The sequence below is a fragment of the Musa acuminata genome, chromosome BXJ2-4 (assembly GCF_036884655.1).
Source record: "Musa acuminata AAA Group cultivar baxijiao chromosome BXJ2-4, Cavendish_Baxijiao_AAA, whole genome shotgun sequence".
In the NCBI taxonomy this organism is placed as follows: Eukaryota; Viridiplantae; Streptophyta; class Magnoliopsida; order Zingiberales; family Musaceae; genus Musa; species Musa acuminata.
In genome coordinates this window covers 10,880,405-10,902,163 of record NC_088341.1, presented here as the reverse complement: position 1 = coordinate 10,902,163, position 21,759 = coordinate 10,880,405, and the positions used below count along the sequence as shown (strand labels likewise).

The 21,759-nt window shown below is 39.0% G+C and overlaps 4 protein-coding genes and 1 long non-coding RNA gene across 7 annotated transcripts; 3 read left to right on the top strand and 2 right to left on the bottom strand.

Annotated features, from left to right (window-relative positions):
- The first annotated feature begins 1,715 nt into the window (after positions 1-1,715).
- Positions 1,716-4,229, top strand: LOC135609995 (UDP-glucose 6-dehydrogenase 4-like). The gene is made up of 2 exons (XM_065103879.1): positions 1,716-1,920; positions 2,618-4,229. Exon 2 carries the CDS (start codon positions 2,620-2,622, stop codon positions 4,060-4,062), a length of 1,443 nt encoding a protein of 480 aa, XP_064959951.1. The 5' UTR covers positions 1,716-1,920; positions 2,618-2,619; the 3' UTR covers positions 4,063-4,229.
- A 787-nt stretch (positions 4,230-5,016) lies between these two features.
- Positions 5,017-9,480, top strand: LOC103981422 (probable leucine-rich repeat receptor-like protein kinase At1g35710). The gene is made up of 11 exons (XM_009398151.3): positions 5,017-5,231; positions 5,802-5,949; positions 6,343-6,414; positions 7,150-7,221; positions 7,966-8,037; positions 8,126-8,269; positions 8,522-8,602; positions 8,678-8,749; positions 8,875-8,946; positions 9,057-9,128; positions 9,210-9,480. The coding sequence occupies exons 1-11, from the start codon at positions 5,150-5,152 to the stop codon at positions 9,298-9,300; spliced, it is 978 nt and encodes a 325-aa protein (XP_009396426.2). The 5' UTR covers positions 5,017-5,149; the 3' UTR covers positions 9,301-9,480.
- A 217-nt stretch (positions 9,481-9,697) lies between these two features.
- LOC135609993 (pentatricopeptide repeat-containing protein At3g29290-like) lies at positions 9,698-14,487 on the bottom strand. Its single transcript, XM_065103878.1, has 4 exons — positions 14,221-14,487; positions 12,102-13,824; positions 10,349-10,515; positions 9,698-10,164 (listed from the first exon to the last, which is right to left on the bottom strand). The coding sequence occupies exons 2-4, from the start codon at positions 13,743-13,745 to the stop codon at positions 10,155-10,157; spliced, it is 1,821 nt and encodes a 606-aa protein (XP_064959950.1). The 5' UTR covers positions 13,746-13,824; positions 14,221-14,487; the 3' UTR covers positions 9,698-10,154.
- Positions 14,488-15,694: 1,207 nt separating this feature from the next.
- Positions 15,695-18,245, bottom strand: LOC135609992 (uncharacterized). 3 transcript variants are annotated; one of them, XM_065103875.1, is made up of 2 exons: positions 18,089-18,245; positions 15,695-16,872 (listed from the first exon to the last, which is right to left on the bottom strand). In XM_065103875.1, exon 2 carries the CDS (start codon positions 16,738-16,740, stop codon positions 15,934-15,936), a length of 807 nt encoding a protein of 268 aa, XP_064959947.1. In that variant the 5' UTR covers positions 16,741-16,872; positions 18,089-18,245; the 3' UTR covers positions 15,695-15,933. The 3 variants fall into 3 exon arrangements, with proteins under 3 accessions (XP_064959947.1, XP_064959949.1, XP_064959948.1); XM_065103877.1 differs by having other exon boundaries at positions 15,695-16,858; positions 18,089-18,212; XM_065103876.1 differs by having other exon boundaries at positions 18,072-18,195.
- Positions 18,246-20,085: 1,840 nt separating this feature from the next.
- On the top strand, positions 20,086-20,614 carry LOC135609023 (uncharacterized). Its single transcript, XR_010485666.1, has 2 exons — positions 20,086-20,180; positions 20,258-20,614. It is a non-coding gene; the product is annotated as an uncharacterized LOC135609023 (long non-coding RNA).
- The last annotated feature ends 1,145 nt before the right edge of the window (positions 20,615-21,759 follow it).

Here is a 21,759-nt window from a genome sequence, read left to right as displayed (position 1 = left end):
CCCAAGAATTTTAGTCGTGTTAGATGACTAAAAAATTAATGTGCATTCTATCAATTCTACATGGACGAAGAAACTTAAACGTTTTTGGGTCCACGAGACAGCTGTGTTAATCGAGCTTGTTTTGTTCCTTCCCATTCGGTGAAGACAGTTGATGATTAGTCCGGTTTTATGATGAGATTTGGTATCTTCCCTAATTCATGATTGATTATAGATGGTGGAATCTCTGTTTCGGCCATTCATTAGGCATATTGCAGGTCCCATTTATCACTCAATCAAGCCAAAACCCAAGTCACCATTGTGATCGATCGAACTCGAATAATTAACTGTGTTACGTATGAGGAAGATATCCGTAATTTTCGATAAGCGTAATACTTATAAATGCAAATATAATGTTGATGTGACGCATACCGACATCGACAAGACCTTTGAAGGTTTGACCCGGTATTCAGCTTCCATCACTTCAATCAATTCCACACAAGAAAAAGGAGAACAAATATGAATGTGTGCAGGTAGATGCACAGAAAAGGTCGTGAGCCACAATTCCTCCGTGTTCTATCTTGAAGAATTCCACGGATTCGGCCAATCTCCATTATTAAGTGAGACGCAGTGGAGTTAGGCATACGATGATGATGATGATGCAGTAGGGAGAAAAGTACAAGTAAGCGTTAACTAATCTTACCAACAAAAAGAAATATATTTTTTCTATCTTTTTCGTTTAAAGATTGATATATTGTTTAATATATTCAATATGGACGAATTATTTAGACAATCTATTTATGTCGATGTGATTCGATACATAATAATCGATAGATACATCAGTATAAATAAATAGATAAAATAAATCGAGTGAAGATTTCTTTTCTTTTTAATCCATTATCATTACAGTTTCTGTTGTAGTGTTTTCTACGTTATAATCAAATCCACTTGCTTCTTTTTGCTGTATGTTGTACCATTGCATGAGGTTGTCTGCTACCTTCCTCTCCCACTGTCAGTACCCTTTTCTTAAACTATGGATCAGCTTAACATCTTTCATCTCGCACCAACTTTCTCTCAACCAACAATCATTTGCCTTTCCTGATCTCTCAAGTTTCCTCACAGATCTGATCATCTTTATTTTTCTTAAAGAAAATGAAATTTTTTATCACAAAAAATTCGACCAAAGTATGTTCTTTCTGGTTATTAATCTCCTAGTTTGATGATTGTTACTTATCTATTTCAAAGAATACATGAGAGTAAAAGTGCTGTTTCGATTCTGGTGTGGGTTTAGAAGCAAACTTCGGATACTTGGAAAAGTCTGACATGCGGAGAAGAAAAGAACGTCGTTGTTGTGGACTTTCCTGGATTTGTTCTCTGTTATTTTAGATTGCGACCTATGAGAACTTGGTTGTTCTGCTGTCATTGTATTGATTTGCCTGCTTCCTTCATTCTACTGCAGTAAAACATCTTGATCCTCCAGTTCTCTGGACTAGTTATTTGAATCCTAATGCTGTCTGTTTTGGAGTTACGTGATGGAGAACATGCGATCATACAGTTGACTGTTTCCTTCCCTTTCGTTCTCTCTGTCGGTTTGGAAGTTAAATTAATGCAAGAATTTTTCGTCAGAACACGTACAATATTTCCATCCGGTGATAAGAAAATGTTTGTGTTTGGTAGATCGTGAGATGCTTGCGGAGTAGTCGATGTCAGTGTTACCTCTTTGACTTTTTGTGTGGTGAGTTCATGGTAGGGAGAATGAACTAGATCTCACAATGGGAGTATGAGAAAGAAGGGGAAGGCCTCTTTTTAGTATTTAAGGAGCTGCAGACCATTTCCTTTCTCTTCACAGGGAAGTCCTCTTTCTCCTTCCTCTCTGTGATCCTGCCATAGGATCTCAGATCTTCCCGTTCCTGTGCCTCTTCCTTGTAGGAAAGTTCCGAGAAGGTAATGTTCTCACCTGATATGAAGTGTTTCTCTCTGGTTCGATTGATAGATTTCTATCGTCCTCTGTTTGCGCTGGTCTCTTTCTAAGCGTCCTCTTTGATTAGTTATGTGCTACGGTTAGTCTTTTAGATCGACAGTTGTTTCAGTATCATGCTGCTAATTCACAATTGTAGAATGAATGATGAGTAAAAAAAGAGTTCAGATTTCTCAGACTTTGCGAGTGGTGTTATGTGACAGTTTTAGTTGTTAAGATCTTAAGGTGCATTTCCAACTGTGATTTTTCAGATTTGATCCACATGTAATTTTTTTTGCGGCTTGAGTAGCTTTCGTTTGGGGATAAAAGCTTGTTAACCGGCAAAATTTGACCTTGATCTATCCTTTCATCATGGATTCTCAACATCTTTCCGGTTGGAGAAGTTGAGCTTAAGACAAAAAAAATATATAGATATAGCTGCAAAAGTTCAATTACATTATGAACACTCTTTGAAGAACTCGAATGAGAAGGAATCGTAGTTTTAGTTGCTTTGAGTCTCGGACATTATGCTGGTTGCAGATCTGTAGTGTTTGCAGCCACTCGACTCGTATCCTTTCTTAAGCCTTGATGTTGTCAGAAGAATCAACGTCATGAATGATTCAGATTCGTCAGTGTTTTGCATCTTCTGACCGCTTGATATTGTTCGGACAATCTCGAACGCAGACATGGTGAAGATATGCTGCATCGGAGCCGGCTACGTCGGCGGCCCAACCATGGCCGTGATTGCTCTGAAATGCCCTGCCATCGAGGTGGTGGTCGTGGACATCTCTGTCGCCCGTATCGCCGCATGGAACAGCGATCAACTCCCGATCTACGAGCCGGGGCTCGACGATGTCGTCAAGCAGTGCCGAGGAAGGAACCTCTTCTTTAGCACGGACATAGAGAAGCACGTCCGCGAAGCCGACATCATCTTCGTCTCCGTGAACACCCCCACCAAAACCCGCGGCCTCGGCGCAGGCAAGGCTGCAGACCTCACCTACTGGGAGAGCGCGGCTCGCATGATCGCTGACGTCGCCAAGTCCGACAAGATCGTGGTGGAGAAGTCCACCGTGCCCGTCAAGACCGCAGAGGCCATCGAGAAGATCTTGACCCACAACAGCAAAGGCATACGCTACCAGATCCTCTCCAACCCGGAGTTCCTTGCGGAGGGCACGGCGATCCAGGACCTGTTCAACCCTGACAGAGTGCTCATCGGCGGGCGGGAGACCCCGGAGGGCCGGAAGGCCGTCCAAGCTCTGAAACAGGTTTACGCCAATTGGGTTCCGGAGGACAGAATCCTCACCACCAATTTGTGGTCTGCCGAGCTATCCAAGCTCGCGGCTAATGCCTTCCTAGCTCAGAGGATCTCATCGGTGAACGCCATTTCTGCGCTGTGCGAGGCCACAGGGGCCAATGTGGCCGAGGTGGCCTACGCTGTCGGGAAGGACAGCAGGATCGGGCCCAAGTTCCTGAACGCAAGCGTTGGGTTCGGTGGCTCCTGCTTCCAGAAGGACATCCTCAACCTGGTCTACATCTGCGAGTGCAATGGCCTCCCGGAGGTGGCCAACTACTGGAAGCAAGTCATCAAGATCAATGACTACCAGAAAAGCAGGTTCGTGAACCGGGTGGTTTCCTCCATGTTCAACACCGTGGCGGGCAAGAAGATCGCAGTGCTCGGGTTCGCCTTCAAGAAGGACACCGGCGACACAAGGGAGACTCCGGCCATCGACGTCTGCAAGGGCCTTTTGGGCGACAAGGCCAAGATCAGCATCTACGACCCCCAGGTGACGGAGGACCAGATCCAACGTGATCTCGCGATGAACAAGTTCGACTGGGATCACCCCGTCCACCTCCAGCCGATGAGCCCGACGGCCGTGAAGGCGGTGTCCGTGACCTGGGACGCCTACGAGGCCACCAAGGGGGCGCATGGAGTCTGCATCCTGACGGAGTGGGATGAGTTCCGAAAACTGGACTTCGCCAAGATCTACGAGAGCATGCAGAAGCCTGCCTTCATCTTCGATGGGCGCAATGTGGTGGATCCCGAGGAGCTTAGGGAGATCGGATTCATCGTTTACTCGATTGGGAAGCCACTGGATCCATGGCTCAAGGACATGCCTGCTGTGGTCTGATTGGGAGACGACAACCATGGATCATGATGTTGATTTTACTTCTTTATGATTATTGCCTTATCATATTGGGTATTTTTCTCAATTATTTTCAGTCTTATCCTTTCCTATTATACTTTGTAATGGAGTGTCTTTTGTTGCATTAAATGAAAGCATTGCTAGTTGTATTAGATGGATCTATCTATCTATCTATCTATAACTTGATGAGACCTCTGTTCTAGGATCCATATCGACTGCACTGCACTGCACTGCTATCATTGTTGGTTCTAAAACAGTCAATTATTGTGTATAATTCTTAAGTCAAAATGAAAATTTTCTGATAACCTTATGAAACACGTTCACAAAATGAAGTGACATTGCCCAAGATTTCACTTGAGTGTCCCGAAGAAAAGGCCATTTATCTCGAATTGGTTTACTTTGTTTGTGACGGTTTTGAGTCTGACTTCTTCTAAGTTGTACGACCTGCATCAGTTGGAACAGAGCAGATCATTTCTCCGTCTTGTGTCGAGCTCATGCGTTCGCACACTCGAGACTTGCAGACTGCAGCTGCTGAGCATGATATTTCACAGCTTCTTTGCAGGAACTGTGTATGCCATAATAGCTAAATTAAGCAAGTAATAAACAATCTTTCTGAAGCTGAAGCATCAAATTCACCTATGAACCATAAACTCTGAATCCGTAGAATTGCTGATTTCTTACAAGCATGAGATAATTATGAATGAGAAGAAGAAATGTTAGCTAAATTTAAGAATGATTGGTCTTCAAGCTGCAGAACAATTGCTTCCTGAGAAGAAATTGCAGATCCACGTTGTAATTATTTCTGGATAGGAGGAGGACAATGGAAGGTTGCAACGGGTTCATTTGCAATAAGAAACTTGAAAAGGGCCTTTATGCAATACACGTTTGCACTTGGGTTTTATATATACGCCCCTCTCCATCGGAAAATATGCAGTTGCCCCCTCTCCACCGGTGGTTTCACGCCGAACGCCGAGTGGTGGAAGATCCACTAGGTGAAGTGGCCAAGGTAAGGGCCTTTATCACGCGCATCCGGGATCGGTAGTAGAACGTCGTCGAGATCGAGAGATATTCCATGGCGAGCTCCTCGACCTTGTCGTGGATCGTGTTCTTCCTCCTCCTGGGTCTAGGACGCTGTAAAACCGTGAAGAGAGACGGTACTCCTCTTCTTCCGCCAAGCCTATTCTTTTCCGGTTCGAATCGCATAGTTTCTCGACACTTTTGGGCGTGATAGATCGCTCGTAATTCGGTGGCTTTCCTCTCATCTTTTTGTTGGAATCTTGGTGGATCGCATTACCAGGATCCAGAATTGGTAGGCATGGTTCGGTCAATCGTTCGCCTCCACGCTAAATGTGGGCAGCAAGTTAGGTTTTATCGGTTATTGTTGAGCTCAATTCCTTTTCTCGTCGACGAATTGTGCAGTGCCTCTTTCTTTAAAAGTTCACCAGCACTCTGATTTAGGACGAGAAGAAGCTTAATTTGCCCAAGACATTTCCTTGTTGTTTGCTCCCAACACCTTGACCTGAACACTGGCGTTTTCTGAATTGGGAAGGATGTTGGGACTCATACAGTGATGGTGCTTTTTTACACAGCTTCGATGGAAAGGGGGCATGTATATGTTATCATGATTGGACATATAAGAAATTTGAAATGCCTCGTATAGAACATAATAAAATGTGAAGATGTAATTGATGCCTTCTTATTGCTCTACACTGAATACCTTGCAGTGAAAGCACTGAATGAAATCAAGTCTTCACTTGGATGGAGAGTAGTCTATGCATGGGTGGGAGATGATCCCTGTGGAGATGGTAATCTTCCCCCGTGGTCAGGGGTTACATGTTCCCAACAAGGAGATTACAGGGTTGTGACAGAATTGTAAGTATCCATACTTTCCCAACTAATCATGTTTCTTACGTTTGCACCTTGGAAGTTTTGAGACTTTATCTGTCTGCAATTCGGTGGCCTGAGGGAAACGACATCAGTGACTTTTCAATGAGTTGTCCATGATATTTGGACGCAAACAGAGCATTCTATTTCTATGTAGATTACTCTCATTATTAGGAAGACTTGGCAGATGAATGTTATAGTTTTAAGCTTAAATATAAATAAAATCACAAGCTATTTTTAGTCGTATTTGATCTGTAGCTTTTGTCTTCTAGATAAGGTATTGGTTTTGAATATATAGTTTTGATGTAGAGCTTGTATTTTCTGAAGTAAATACTGGTTTTAAACATTAAAATTGTTCTATTGGTCCTACTACACTTGCAGGGAAGTTTATGCAGTTTCAATCGTTGGCCCTTTTCCTATAGCAGTAACAAATCTCCTGGACTTAAAAAGACTGTAAGAACTCTCCCTGAAATATCAGTTGCAAATTTATGAGTTACAGAATATTTATAGCAACAAGTGCTGGTTGTATTCTTCATGGTGCTTTTTCTGTACGCTACATCTGTGAACACAAGTTCACATCATGATGTGACCATGTGCCGGCATTCTTGCATCATGTTATACTGAATAAAACATGGACTTGGTATGTCATTTTTCAATAAGAAATGGACAGCAAATGTATACGGATATGCCAGCAATCTTTGCATCATGTTAATCATGGACTTGGTATATCAGTTTTCATGAGAAAGGAAACATACAGAGAGAGGGTGCTCACTTCCGTTGTTGTTTCAAACAATTAATCTATGCATGTTCACGTTCTGCAGGTATCCTTTGAAAATGCTAACATTACTGAATATGGTTCCTTTATAAAAGAGCAGTTACTTTTATCATTACATGCTGCTACAGTTGATCGAGCTTGCTTGTAAGTCGATAAATAATAATTAGCTGCTGACAGCTTATGCAATGCATTGTTTATCTCCACAGAAGAAATCAACTTATTTGTTAGCTCCTCTAAGTTGTCTACATTAGTTTTTATCTCTTTGCATGTGAAGAATAAAGCATATGACTAGCTTTTTATGAGCTTCCTATAAATCATGGCTTTATACTAACAAACCAGCTTCCAGATTATTAGCTTGTAACTACATGTTGCGGTGCATTTAACAAAAATTTTCAACTCTACTTTACTGTCAGGGATCTTCATAATAACAAGTTGACAGGGCCCATCCCTCCTCAAATTGGACGTTTGAAGCACCTCACGATACTGTATGTTCATCTGAGTTTTTTGGTGAAGCCTGTAATCTGATATTGGTCGGTATTTTGTTCTGTTGTTTTTTCAATGAACCAGACTGTATAGGTAGGTATACCATTAGTATATATGTACTGTACAGGTCTGGATAACAAGAACTAGTATTGGACTGAGTTAAAAATCCTTGTTGCTATGCTTATACTGAGTTTGTCTTTTTACAAGCTTATAGTTCCCCATTTAATTCTGTTTTATCTTAAAAATTATGATATGGTTGAATTTGATTAGAAATGAGACTACTTTTTGTAAGAAAAAAAGTTGTTTATCTTAGGTGACTAATTAGAGAGCAAACTTTTATTTAGAAACACTAATATTATGAACTTTATCTTTCAAAATGACAGTAACTCTGTAAAAAATAACCCTGTAGTACTTTCAAGCAGTGTCTATCATATCAAATCGTACCGCTCGGTATGGGCGGTACGTACTGGTCCGACAGGCCAGCGGTACACGGATCGCCCGGTACCGGTCCGCACTATAGCAGTGCTACAGTGCTCGGTACACCGTATCGTACCGGTACCGAGCCTAGGTCGAAATACCGGTACGGTACGGTATTGCGAACCTTGCTTTCAAGCATTGCCTTTGTGAGTTCCTTGACTGGCAAAGCGACAGCAACTCTTCTTGAGGATTTTCATTTGAGGAAAGCTTATATAACCTGACAACTAATTACTTATAGTTTTTATTGTTTTCATCTGGATGCATCTTAGGAACCTGAGATGGAATAAGTTGCAAGATGTCATTCCTCCTGAAATTGGTGAATTGAAGAAACTGACACATTTGTGAGTTTTTAAAGGTGTATTTGTCATATAATGGTTAGTTTTCAGAAGCTTTTTCATATTGGTGTTTTTCATTTTGAAACCTTTGCAGGTACCTGAGTTTCAATCATTTCAAGGGTGAAATTCCTGTAGAGCTTGCAAATCTACCAGAACTTCGTTATCTTTATCTCCACGAGAATCGCTTGACTGGAAAAATTCCCCCAGAATTAGGGAAACTAAAGAACTTACGACACCTGTGTTGTTTCTCTCTCTCTCTCTCTCTCTCTCTCCTGTGCATGTCTGTTGTCTGTTTCTGGATATGCAGCTGTTGTTCATGCATGTTTGCTGTTAAATAAATACCCTCAAACCTATAAGGGATCATTTAGCGGTCTGGATTTATGTGATAACTCTCTTTTCAGATTCTTTGTTTATCATTTTGTGATAATTTTGGTAGCAAACTTCCAAGATCAAACATATAGAAATTTCCTAACAATGTATCTATTTCTAGTGATGTTAGTGGCAACCACTTGACGGGAACTTTGGCCGATTTCATCCAAAATGGAGATGGTTTTCCATCTCTCCGCAACTTGTAAGTTCCTAGCCTTCTTTCATATTATTTGTTTATTACTCTGAGACTATTTTTGGATACTATTTGTTGATATAGGTACCTGAACGATAACCAACTAAGTGGAGAATTGCCTGATCAAATTTCAAATTTGACCAACCTGGAGATATTGTAAGTTTTGCCATATTGAATGAAATTTCACACTCTAAATGTTTTTTTTACGACATCCAATTTAACCTAGCACCAAGATTTTTGAGGATTCTATCTATTTGTTTATTCTATATATGTGTTTGTAGGTATTTATCATACAACAAGTTGAGTGGACAAATAACTCCCAAGCTCATGGAAATTCCCAGATTGACCTGCTTGTGAGTTTACTATCTAAAATCTCTTCAATTGAAGAATGTACCATCTCATGAAAACAAACTTTTGTTTGTGGTATCATCTAAACTGAGCACTCTATCAATACATCTTTTAGGTACCTGGACCACAATGCATTTACTGGGAAGATCCCAAATGGATTATACAAGCACCCTTTCTTGAAAGAGATGTAAGCTTTTACTAAAATGCTTCCTCTAGACAGCATTGATCGCTGTTGTTTCTTTGTTTCTTAAGAACAAGTCCGATGCAGGTATGTTGAAGGAAATCTATTCAAGTCTGGCACAAAGCAGAAGGGTCCACACAAAATACTTGATCTATCTGACACAGAATTCTTGTTCTAGCCAGCTCCAGTTTGATCCATCCTTACATAGTATCTTACACAGAAATATGTGGAATTAACTATGCTATATGGAAAATCTTCCTAGAGTCAGATATCTAATGTTTCTGTTTACCTTAAGAGACTTGAGCAACTTTGTCATTTCTTTATAGAGAAAAATGGAAAGAATCATTTATGCTGTCTACTTCTGCTTTTGCTTTCTACTACATGATCACAACTGTAAGTGTGATCTGAAGTCCTGAAACAAGTTGCATATGCTACGAGGCCTCAACCAAGATCGTGAATGGTTTGGCAAGTTTGAAGCCACAACACTTGTCAAATTGTTTCATTTCTGAACAGTAATATCACTATATGATCAATTGCTGGATGGATGTTGGATGCTGATTCAGATGGTCGATGAATGATCGGTAAGTCGATTTTCTATTCACAACATCAGTTCTAACATATATGGTTTCACCTTGGTTCAAACAATATGTGGTCAAGTAACTGAGAACAAGATTGCCTTTTGGTTGTACATACATGCACGTTTAAGACTTGCATGAATCTTTATTCAGCTGCAATATTTTCTGAAGTCGAATTAGACGAACTGCTGTCATTGATCAACCCACAAACCTCGGTGATCAATCGACATGCTCCGCAAGACAGCGCCAGTCTCCCAAGCTCAAAGTAGTCCGGTTTGAATCACCAGCACTTTGATAGTCCAAGGTTAGCAGGGATTGTGATTGTTCGGCGTGACTGATGCACGATCTGCCAACTTGCCTTGATATATGGGTATTTGATTCTCTGATCCACGAAACTTTTGCGGCCGGAGATCCTTACGATAAGTTGTAGGAATACAGTAATACTGCTCTGAGAACTTCATCTTCTCCTGCAAGGCAGTAATTTTTTGTTGGAATCTAGTCTAAAACTATGTTAGATAAACTTAATAATTAGAACTAACTTGGACAACAGTACAATCATTGTTACAGGTCTCTGAACAAACACATCATTGACCCAAATAATGCCTGATGAAGTTAACAGATGTATAATCCATAGGTGGGTTGAAGATTTACCTACTATCACATGGTAAGTGTTGTAGCATCAATGCCCGGGTTTTGCCATCTGGTTTAAGTCCAATGCTGCGCATTTTCTTGTACATTATTTTTGCCACTTCGATCTTGCCTCGTAAGCAAAGCCCATGAATAAGTGCATTGTATAGGGAAGAATTTGGTGCAACAACCTGTTAAATCCAAGAAGATATAGCATGAACAAACTGTTGTCAGAAAGTAAATAACCACCTACCTTGATGCCTAAATATATGCATAAATAGCACAGTGAATAATTTCATTTTAAATTTCACAACCAAGAAGGTCAAAGCAGAAAGAGCAATAACAAAGATAGAAGCAATTTAAACCTAAATTTGTCAAAAGCTCATGCCATGATTATGAGGGTCAATAGATAAAATAAACACACTTTAGCCATCTCCTCTGACACCTGGAGTGTAATAAGAGAGGAAGCAGGGTGATGCTTTTGTAGTCACCAGAACAAGTGAGCAAGGACATCAACAGTATCTTGTTCATTTACATCTGCTAACCAAAGTTTTAGATGAAAGAATTTACACACCAAGGTCAATGCCTTTCTAGTCACTGGAGTAGAATCCGCGATGTAAATACCAAATATAGCAAAAGCATGTTTCAGCCAAAATTTTGTTCCTCCCCCACTAAACCTTCATCAAATTGTTTTTATGATTGTGGAGATGCTTCAGTGTTTTTTTTGGATCCAAGAGCCCAAAAGATGAATATTTGTTTCATCATCGTATGGAAACAAAATTGCAGGTGCATAACCATGGTCTTCCTGTGGTGTCCCATGCGTGAAAATCTAACTATGTCTGTGCCAACCAGCTAATTGTTATATTTCTGCATGGAGGGGAGGCGGAAAGAACTTCTCATAGAAGCAGTCCCTTATGCAATATAGGATGCCCTCATTGGTCATTCCAAGGAAAAATGAATACCAAAGCTGCTTTAGTTATTTAAAAAGCAAAAAGAAGATGGCAGGTAGCTACAGGTAATTAGAAATTTGTTTGTTATCTTGAACATTTTGATGACTTCTCTTTCAACGAGCAGGGGAAATAAGTGAGAAAAAGAGAAACAGCTGATTAATGAAGTGTGACAAAGGAATCCATGACCAAATTAAGTTATATGCATTTGACTATAGACAATCTCTGTCAATCTCTGGTGGTTTATTCAAGCAAGATATTTCGAGGAATTCTAACCCTAGTGACAGTACAATGGTGTTTAACTGTTAAACATTCAACGCGGACATACTTATGATATTTGTTGATCAGAAAGACAGTCAAAAATCTAAATGGCATGGAGAAAAGTGGATGTTCAGTATGTTTCCAGCATAGTGAAAGCAAGATAAGAATAGTAGAGATTTCTATCATGCAAGCAAGGATAGATGAACTTGGAAGGAAACTATCTTCACTAAAGACCTATGCAATGCTAGGCACAGGACATCCGTGAATGGTGAGAGAAATAATCAAAGAAGGAGAAAAATCACAGCACACTAAAACCTTCTATATCTCTTCAATAAACCTAGAATTTCCATCAGTGGCTAAAATAAATAATATAATTCTGGCAAGATGTAACAATGTACTTTCCATGGTCTAAACTGAAACTTTGATAGACATATATTGGCATATTATGTTTCAGGTATCATTGCAGATACTAAGGTAAGGCTTGCTAATCATGACTTGTCACAGGTTGTAATCACAAATAAGACTAGAAACCCTGATAAAAGTGAGCTAAGCAATGAGATGGTACATACCTCCATGATTTCCTCTATTTCGGTCCAAAGGGATCCCCAGATGCATGATCTAATCAATGATAAGTATGTGAAGGTGTCTGGGGCACACTTCTGCTGAATCATGTGCCGATACACTTGCAATGCAACTTTTGGCTCCCTTGCAACCTCACAAGCAGAAATCACATGGTTATAAGAGGTAGTTGACATTTGAATTCCACTTTTTTCCATCTGCCATAACAGCTGCAATGAACGCTCCCATAAACCAAGTCTCTGACAAGACATGAGAGCCATATTATATAAATGAGCATTCAAGTCAACATCTTGTTTTGTTTTTATGCCCTCAAATAATTGTATGGCATCAGCATATCGATTAGACCTATATAAAGCACACAGTAATGCACACCATGTGTATCCATCAGGCCTATGCCCTACTGATTTCAGGAGATTATAGACCTTGAATGCAAGATCATCTTTCCCAGCCTTTCCAAGGCAATTGATCATTGAGTTAAAGGCAATCATATTGGGCTTGATGCCACGATCCAACATTTTCTGGAAAATGTTGAGACCCAGATCCCACTTCCCTTCTTTGGTGCACGAAGAAAGAATTGCATTCAGAATATCCTCACTCGGTTCTAGTCCACTCTGAATCATATCATAGTATGCATGAACTGCAAATTCTGGCTGCCCACACTGCACAAAAATACTGACCAACAATTCATAAGTTATCATGGTACTTCTGAGCGCATTCTGCCTTAGCTTTCTCCAGGTTCTCTCAGTCTCAATCCAGTTCCTAGCTTTCCCACAGATTGATATCATCGTATTGTAAACAATAACATCAAAAGTTTTTGATATGCCTGCCTCCTCCAATGCCTTGAACATTTCTAAAGCAGAATTACAACCTTGAGCACTAGCAACAGCTTTAAGTACCAAGCTAAAAGTATGGCCGGTAGCCATTCCTTTCTCATTCATTATCTCGAAAACCTTCAAGGCATCATCATGTGATCCATTGCGCACAAGACTTGATAGAAGTGAGTTACAAGCATGAGCATTAGGTCGAAGGCCAGAGGCTGTCATCGAAGTAAACATTTCTAGTGCACTCTTAACTTTGTTCAGCCTGCTGAGGATCAAAACCCTCTTTGACAACAATTCTTCATCTTGTTCCTCTAAAAACAGCAGCTTTCCTTCCGAAAGCTGAAACTGCCTCTCTGAGTTTGAGCATGAGAGATCATGCGTAATTTCAACACCAAGCTCTTGTTGAATAACTGAGCTCCCCAAAGGCAGCTGCTTTTGGATATACTCGTTCGTGCTGAATCTGACTTCCTGATCCCACGTCAGCATGCTAATTTGCTGTCTATATGCAACACCAGATTTACAGTAGCAAGCAGACACAACATGATCTCGTCTTATAGAGAAGGAAATTTTAGTCATTCTGGACATTACAAGCGGCTTGAGTTCACACAATCTACCACTTTGTGCCACCACCAGCAGGACAGGTGAATGCACGACAATGCAATTATTCTGCAGACAACTCAATTTGCTGGGTCGAAGATTCAGGAAGCAAAAAGACGGACGGACTCGCTCCTGTTTTCTAACAGAGCTTTTACCAAAACGAGAGCCATCATATATGCCGCAGATTGAACTGTAACTGCTCAAAATTTCCACCATATTGATAGATTTAAGAAACCACTAGCCGGACGGAATTACACCTATGTTATCAGGCAGGCAGGAATCGACACTCCCAGATCTAGCAAATACAAGAAAAGAACTTATCTTAAAGGAATTAAACATCAAATAACCCCAGAATCTCTCACATCCATAGACGACAAAGAATTTCCACCATGAATAACAGGCATCCGAGACCTCAGAAGGTTTAGGAAAACTAGTCGAAGCTCCACTAGCTAGAAACAAATAGTATGCTTCTTGGATATAAAAAGAACAACCAATAAAACCAAACCACTTATCGAAATATAACCAAAGATACAACTTTTTTTCTTTTAATGGTAGAACCAATTGAATTTTGACCTTAAAAAAATCGATTTTTTCCCCTTGACACACACCCAAAAAGAATCCATAAAAAACCAGTGACCATCAAGAAAAGGGCCTCGAATGCTAGGGTTACAAAGAAACGTTAGGACGAAACCTGGACTTAGTTCGCACCGACTGTCGATCGGGACTCAGAGGGGAGCTATCGGGGAGGAGGAGAAAGAAGGGGCCTATCGTCGTCCGGGGAGGCTGTCGTTTAGGGACGGAGCTTTCAACGAAGGGGAGGAGGAGAAAGCAGGAGGGGGCTGTCGGGGAGGCTCGGCGGGGTGCGACGGCAGAGGAGGAGGAGGAGCAAGAGTGAGAGCGACAGCGGGAGACGGGAATGGGGGCGGTGGCGGCTCCTCTCGAAGCAGTCCTCGACAGCGGCCCATATCCCAACTAGAAATTTGGATATGATTTGTTTTCTTTGCTTCGGGGATGTCATGCCATTCACGTGGAAACAACGCTGATTTGTATCACTTTGTTTAATCACCAAAGTTTGATGATTTCGGACATTATGTAATACAGTTAGGACATTTGACATTTGCTTAAAGATCATGCATTCTGTATTTGTATTTATATAAATTTCTGATTATAAAATATTCCAACTATTTTCTTCTCATCAACAAATATATTTTTTTAATATAAACATTAAATTAAAAGATTTCTATTAAATATAAATTTATATAACATCTTTATGAGATACTCATATGATTAGATCTATGTATTAATTATTTGCAACCCGATATGATTAGAAATACTATGACACATTAAAGAAAAAGATTAATGTACAAAGAAAGATTTTGCTATAAGTAAGATTTTAAGTGTTTTTTCTACTGTCTAACCGAGTTCTTAGTAAGATTATATAATGATGGCATTTTAATAGAGTTTTCAAGAACTTAAATTATGCAATCTGATCAATCATGATCATGGTCATATCAACATCTTATCATTCTATAATACTAAAAAATACAGTGCGGCCATTCTTATAAAAATATAAATAGATATTAATTATTCTTAAAAGATTACCAATATTTATGAAAATTCAAAACAAAATTCCAACATATTTGTATCTCTAATAATATATATATTATTGCTATGAGTTAATGCTGCTGCTGCTCCTACTGCTACTTATGACCCCATTCAAGGAAATAGAATTAGTCTCGATAAGAACTTTCTTCACATATAAAATCCCCGAGGCTTATAAAACAAGACTATTACTTACTCTAAGAATCCAACAAATAAAAATTCAAATTGTTAGACAGTTTTAGATCATTACTTGCCAAATTGGTTAAAACCAGTTTGCTGTTTAGATGAGATCAAATAGTCCGAATAATATACAAAATTTTTTGACTTGTTTCCGGAGGCATGGATCACTTTGGATGTCATTAAATAGCCAGCCACACATAGGCAATACAATGAAATTAAAGCATAGTATAAAAGAAAAAAAAAAAACACATAGGCATTAGTTAGATATATCAGATGCCAGTAATAAGATCAGCCAGAAAAGGACTAGAAATAAAATGAACTATAACAAAACTAGATAATCAAGTGACGTTATCAAAGGGCTCGCTCATACATGGCCTTCACAATGGAGTCGAATTTTCAAGTGTCCCACTTACGTGATGGTAATATTGTTCATTGCATACATTTATTGCCAAGGTCGGAAATCCCAAGCCATGGCTCAGCAGAAATTGCAAGACATGCATTTAGTAAATGACCAAGCACTAGATGGCTGTTATCACAACAATAGATTGATGCCAAAACATGCAAGCCTCATGTACTTGATAACTAGCCATTTGAACTCTAGTTTGATCAGAAGAAATACAAGTCAAGTGAATATTTCCCTGAGAAGCCAATCCAAGCTAGGGTATGCAAAATATAGTATCAAAAAAGAGGGCAAAGCAAACAGGATAGTGATTAGGAGATAAAGGGCTAAGATGGCGGCACTTGCAGGAATGGCATAAAGGACTATGAGGAGGAAGATTATTACAAGAGGGAACTTGGCTGTCAATTGTATAAAGAAAGCCAGAGACTTGCGTAAGGAAGCACGTAATCTTTCGATACTGAAGTAGTTACCAATAAGTCGAGCATGCATTTGGTTGGAATGATCTTCATGCGTGTGTGGAACTCTATGGGTGTTGTGTTGGCGGTGAGAATGACTTCCCCACGACACATTGCCACTTGAAGGATATACTGGTCTGTGTTCCCCATGGATCGAGGACTGAGATCTCGACCTATCACCGTTCATGCCCTCGACCATCCAGAGTAAGAAAAAATTTTTCCGGGGAAATATGAGATTAGCTTTGTAGACTAGCCGGAGAGACAAGAGGTTACACCACGGGCAGGATACGAGGAGGGGCAACTGGATCGGTACAGTTGGAAGCTTAACCACAGCCCACTGAAGACCCAGGATGCAGTTCTTGCATAGTGTGTGGCCACACCATAAGACATAAGGCACATTCTCAACAATGTTAAATGACTCCCAGCAGATTGGACATTCCAAACCTTCTTCTTCTTTACTAGCACATGAAGAAACATCATCATCAGAGCAATCAGGATTGGTGGTGCTAGCCTTTGCACAGATGTTCTTTGAGCCTGATTTTCCAGTAGTCGCATTTGATATGAAACTCCACATTTTGATGGAAGGCTTGACAAACTATGAAAGAAATGGCTCTAAGGTTGCAATGTCAAGAACAAGATAGCTTGACTGGGTAACAATTTCCAAGTCTGGTACTGATCCAGATTCGAAGAGCCTGTCAAAATGAACCTGAAACCAGAATGGATCCTTGACATGCATTTTATTTTTCTACTAAGATAATACAAGAACGGCATTCCACAATAATGCAAGTGTGGATGTTAAGTAAAATTTGTATGGAACAAAGAAGAGGTTTTGGATTGCAAATACAAACATGAATAGTATCAGAAATACCCAAGCGGCAATTTCATTTTAATATATGCAATTGTAAATCCTAGAAATCCTACCTATGTGTTCAATCATATCTCATAACGTCCTGAGTTTATGTCGATCTAAAGAACAATTTAAAGCACCAGGGATCAAAGATCGTTGATTGACTCCATGCAATATGCATTCCATGAAGTCAATGTCAATCACGTCTCCTGTAATCATAAGTTTATTTTGATCTATAAAGTAAGATCTAGAGAGCATCAGTAATCGAAGATTGTTGATTTACTCTAGGCAACATGCATTCTACAAAGCCACCGTGAGGTCAAATAAACTATAAAGACACAGAAATAGTATAGTAGGACATCGCACTCGTATCCGAGGAACAGACAGCAGATGATCAAGCATGGGAGCAAAACAGCCGTTTGAAAGTTTAATCTCAAAATTGAGCAGACAAGCAACATCTTTTAAGAATAAATTACAACGCAGGACTGAAACACGTAAGTCATTATCATAAACTTTATTACTTTTAACATGCATATCATCTCCGGCTGTCGTGGTTGACAATTTCAAGATCACATCTACGCATATGTAAAAGTACAACTTCAATTAAACTAACAGGAAATTTCCAGCAAATAACGATGTACCGATGAAGAAAAACCAAGAAACCAAATCACAAACGAAACAATCTTATAATGTTCATGAATGATAAACCAAAAGCGCAGCAATTGAGCATAGTTTAGATCACATTCCAATAGTGGCTCGTGCATCCAAATCACACCTTCCGTAACACATTATAAACACAATATATGAAAAGGAAAAAAAGGAGAAAGCAAACCCAACCCTAGAATCCCCAAAGACGGACCACTCGATCAATATACCGCTCATAATTCAGAAATAAGAGACAGAATCCACCTAAAAGATCACAAAACGCCCACATCAACGGCAGAAAGAAGTGATTTTTGCAATAAAAACAGAAACAAACACAATAAATCCCGCCAAAAAAAGCCTGATCCAGAAATCGCGTTTTTCCTGAGAGAAATGAGATTAAACGAAGAACGCACCGACGGTACTGGCTTACCCGTCAATCATTGCGAAACAGTAGATTGCCGAAACAAGAGAGGAAATAGACGAATCGAGGAAGCGATGAGAAGACCTGCGGAACCTCCATCCCAGCTCCCTCGCTCTCGGACCTCAGGGACGCATCGAGATCCTTAGCTCATTATGTAGAGCCTGGGGAAAATGTAATTACTTAGCTGGGCCTAGACTTGAACTTAATCACGAATAAGACATTTGTAATGAACTGATATCTTCCGTTTATTTTTGATCCGACGGTGGCGGATAGAGAGGCGGAGGTGTACGTGTCCACAATGGCCGTGTGCATTGTGTGACAGATGTCGGCACCGTTCTCGTTAAATAGGGGGCTGGTGGGAGTCCTGATCGTAATTTATGATCCACGATTAATACCGATCGGAAGTCTGGATTTGCCTGATTAAAATTGATGTAGGAATCTGAATATGGTCAAATCTAAAGCGAACCCACCCGGTAACGGTCAACGCAGTTCGATTCAAACGATTCATGTTTAATTCGCGAGCCAAACTGTGTTCCAAAAGTAATTAATCTGAGCAAGCCAAACCAAATGGCATAGTTAACAAGTTAATCGTGCTGATGATTCCTATCGTAGTGACTATTTTCTTATCGTAAGTCGTCTGGCCCATGTTTGGGCATAGGAACAAAAGACTAGTACGTGTCCAATTGCACTACTTGTCTTGAGGATAAGCCTCAAATTATTGTTTTATTTTATAAAAAAAATAAATTAAGCCTGAAAATACTATACTTATTAAATGCCTTCCAACTATTTATAAATCTTTGTCGACATATCAATGATGGATAGAGAAAGTTACACTTATATCAGACCATCATTTGATGTGATAGAAGTGATGATTAGACATAATTGAGCTGCAATAATACAGTCAAATCATGAAACGAGATGGCTGCTTACATCGATATGATTGATAGATTTACATGAAAAATAGCTCTCATCACTAACTCGATTTAATTATCTAAAATGATAATTTTTTACATAAAAAACCTCCCTAAAATGATGGCTTCCAACACCGATTGAACTATCTAAAAAAATAATTCTCAACACTTATACGATCGAACTATTCAAAGAGGTGACGACGCACAATATTAATACTATATGATTGCTTAAAAATAACAAACTCTCAACATCAATACAATCAAATTGCCTGAAAAGATAATTTATACTACCAACATGAACAAATAATTTAAAGAAATAATTTTCAACACCAACACGATCGAAAATAAAGTGATTCCTAATACTAACATGATTGAATCATGAAAAGATAATTTTTTGACACATTTTCAAATTATTATGAGGGTTGATAATTTTTTTTAGATTATTATAAAACTTTTACTTGAATAAGATAATTTTATATTATAAATATTTTTATTCATTTTATTTTGTTTGGAATGTGATCAAAATATTATTCATGCAAATATTTTTTAATAAATTTAGAAAGGACAAAAAGGAAAAAAATTTAAAAAAATTATGTGAGATAAATTAGAGTTAATTTAGGAAAAAAACTTAATTCTTAATTTGAAATTAAAGTTAATTCATAAAAACACTTATTAATACGTTTTGATATGACAAAGTTGAGGGTTCAAAGCCTCTAATATATTCATATCTTAAACATTGATTTAGTGATTAATACTAACTTATCAAAAGTTAAGAATTCAAAACATATATTAATATTTTAAATATTGATCTGATGACAATATATCAAATCTTTTACGAAAGGTTAAGATTTGAAACCTCTCTAACATATTAAAGGTATTAATTAATAAAAAATGTTTACAGAATCTCATTTTTATCATTTATTATTTTATAATTAATTTATTACATTAGAAAAAAATTAAAGAAAAATACAAAAATGGTAAGCGAAGCGCAGCGCCATCATCGACCGTCCAGATGATTATGATCCAACGGCTGGGTCGCTACCGGACTCGACGAAATGATCATGTTGGGTTTAATTAAAATCCTATTGCCGCGATTTGGAATCCGGGTTTCTTTTGCTGCGACGACGGAGGAGGGCGAGCGAGAGGTGGTGTGTCGATCGCTTCTCCTCCCGGATTCCTTCGCAATCCAGGTCGATTGATATTTCAAGTACAATTGGCTGTTCTTTTCTCTTTTTACATCGTCATCTATTGTGGTGGAGAAGTGCAGATTTCGGCCGTCACGTTGGACGAGGAGCACTAAGGCCGATGCGGGAGCCACAAAGACCTACCCGCAGCAGGCTGGGACGATCCGAAAGATGGGATACATAGTGACCAAGGAGGATGGCCATGCGAGGTTTGTGTTCTCTGATCACATTGATCGAAGGATGTTGTTGAATGTAATTTTTCATGAGCTTCGTGGATTCTTCTTTTGTTCTCATTTATGTGTTGTTTTAATTCATCAATTCATAGATTATTACGGATTCTTCACTTTCGTCAATAAATTTTTCCTCTAGTTGTAACTGTTCGCAGTTGCCTGTGGATACATGATTTAACTTGTTGTAATCAAATACCTCTGGTTGCTGACTGGTTGATTGGATTGTCATCTATGCTGTTTGGTCCAATGACCGGATTGAATACGGTTTGATGGAGTCAACAATATTTCAAGCATAAACATCTAGAAAGCGAGTGATTCTGAGATGAAGCATTAAACTACTTTTTAGAAACTTTCGACTCTTCAGAAATGTTGAATATATTAATGTTGGTGGTGGGAATCACAATGGTGATCGAGCAAGGTAGTGTGAGCGCAGGAGACTCAGCAGCCAGAATGGGGACAATCATGGTTGCTATAATTAGCCTTAACCTGCCAAGCTCACTGTTTGTTAAGTGGCATATGAAAATATTGGCGTAACCACATTTATGGGCACATGCATGATTGGTGGCAACCAAATGCTAAATGAAAATTTTGCAACAGGAGTTAGGAGAATCCCAATCACAAGCACCGATACTTCATCTTAAACTTTGAGATTTGTCATTGCCTGTTGATTAATTACTTCCGGACTTCTTGCTTAGTTTCATTTACTTTAATTGTTTCGAGGTTTTTTGTTGATCTGAACTGTTTAGTTTTTTTTATCAGTGAACAGTGTCCTTTTTGTCTTACATGGGGTTTGTTTTTTATTTGTTTACATTACACAGTCTTAGTTCTTCAGCTTAATTCAGGGAAACAGACCTTATAATGCTGCATACTTAAATCTAAGTGAGTAGATGCGTTCAATAACACTTCTTACTGTTTAGAAGAGCCCATGTTTTGAGTCACATAATGTTTCTAGTATTATTAAATAGAACAATGATTTCGTTTGAGTAATCTCTGAGAGCAAGTGATATAGTTTGCAGCTTGCTTCAGCCTACGTTCATTTTGATGTTAAAAAGAGCAGCCCAGTTTGTGAGGCTCTTACCAATACAATTTTTCTCCAGGTCATTTGTTGGATAGATTACTGTCATTAGCATGAGGTTCTTTGGTGACAGTTCATTTAGGACCTTTAATACTCAATTAGTTTATATTCATTTTAATTAGCTCATTTGTTCTGTTCTATAATTCCATTGATCTTTTGGTATGTTAATCTTTTGCTTATGATGAAATGGCCAACTAGAAATAGGTCAATCTGAGTGCCTTACATAATCCAGGCAAAAGTTTTTATGGCATCTTTGTCCTTGAAAGACTCCGTAGCATCT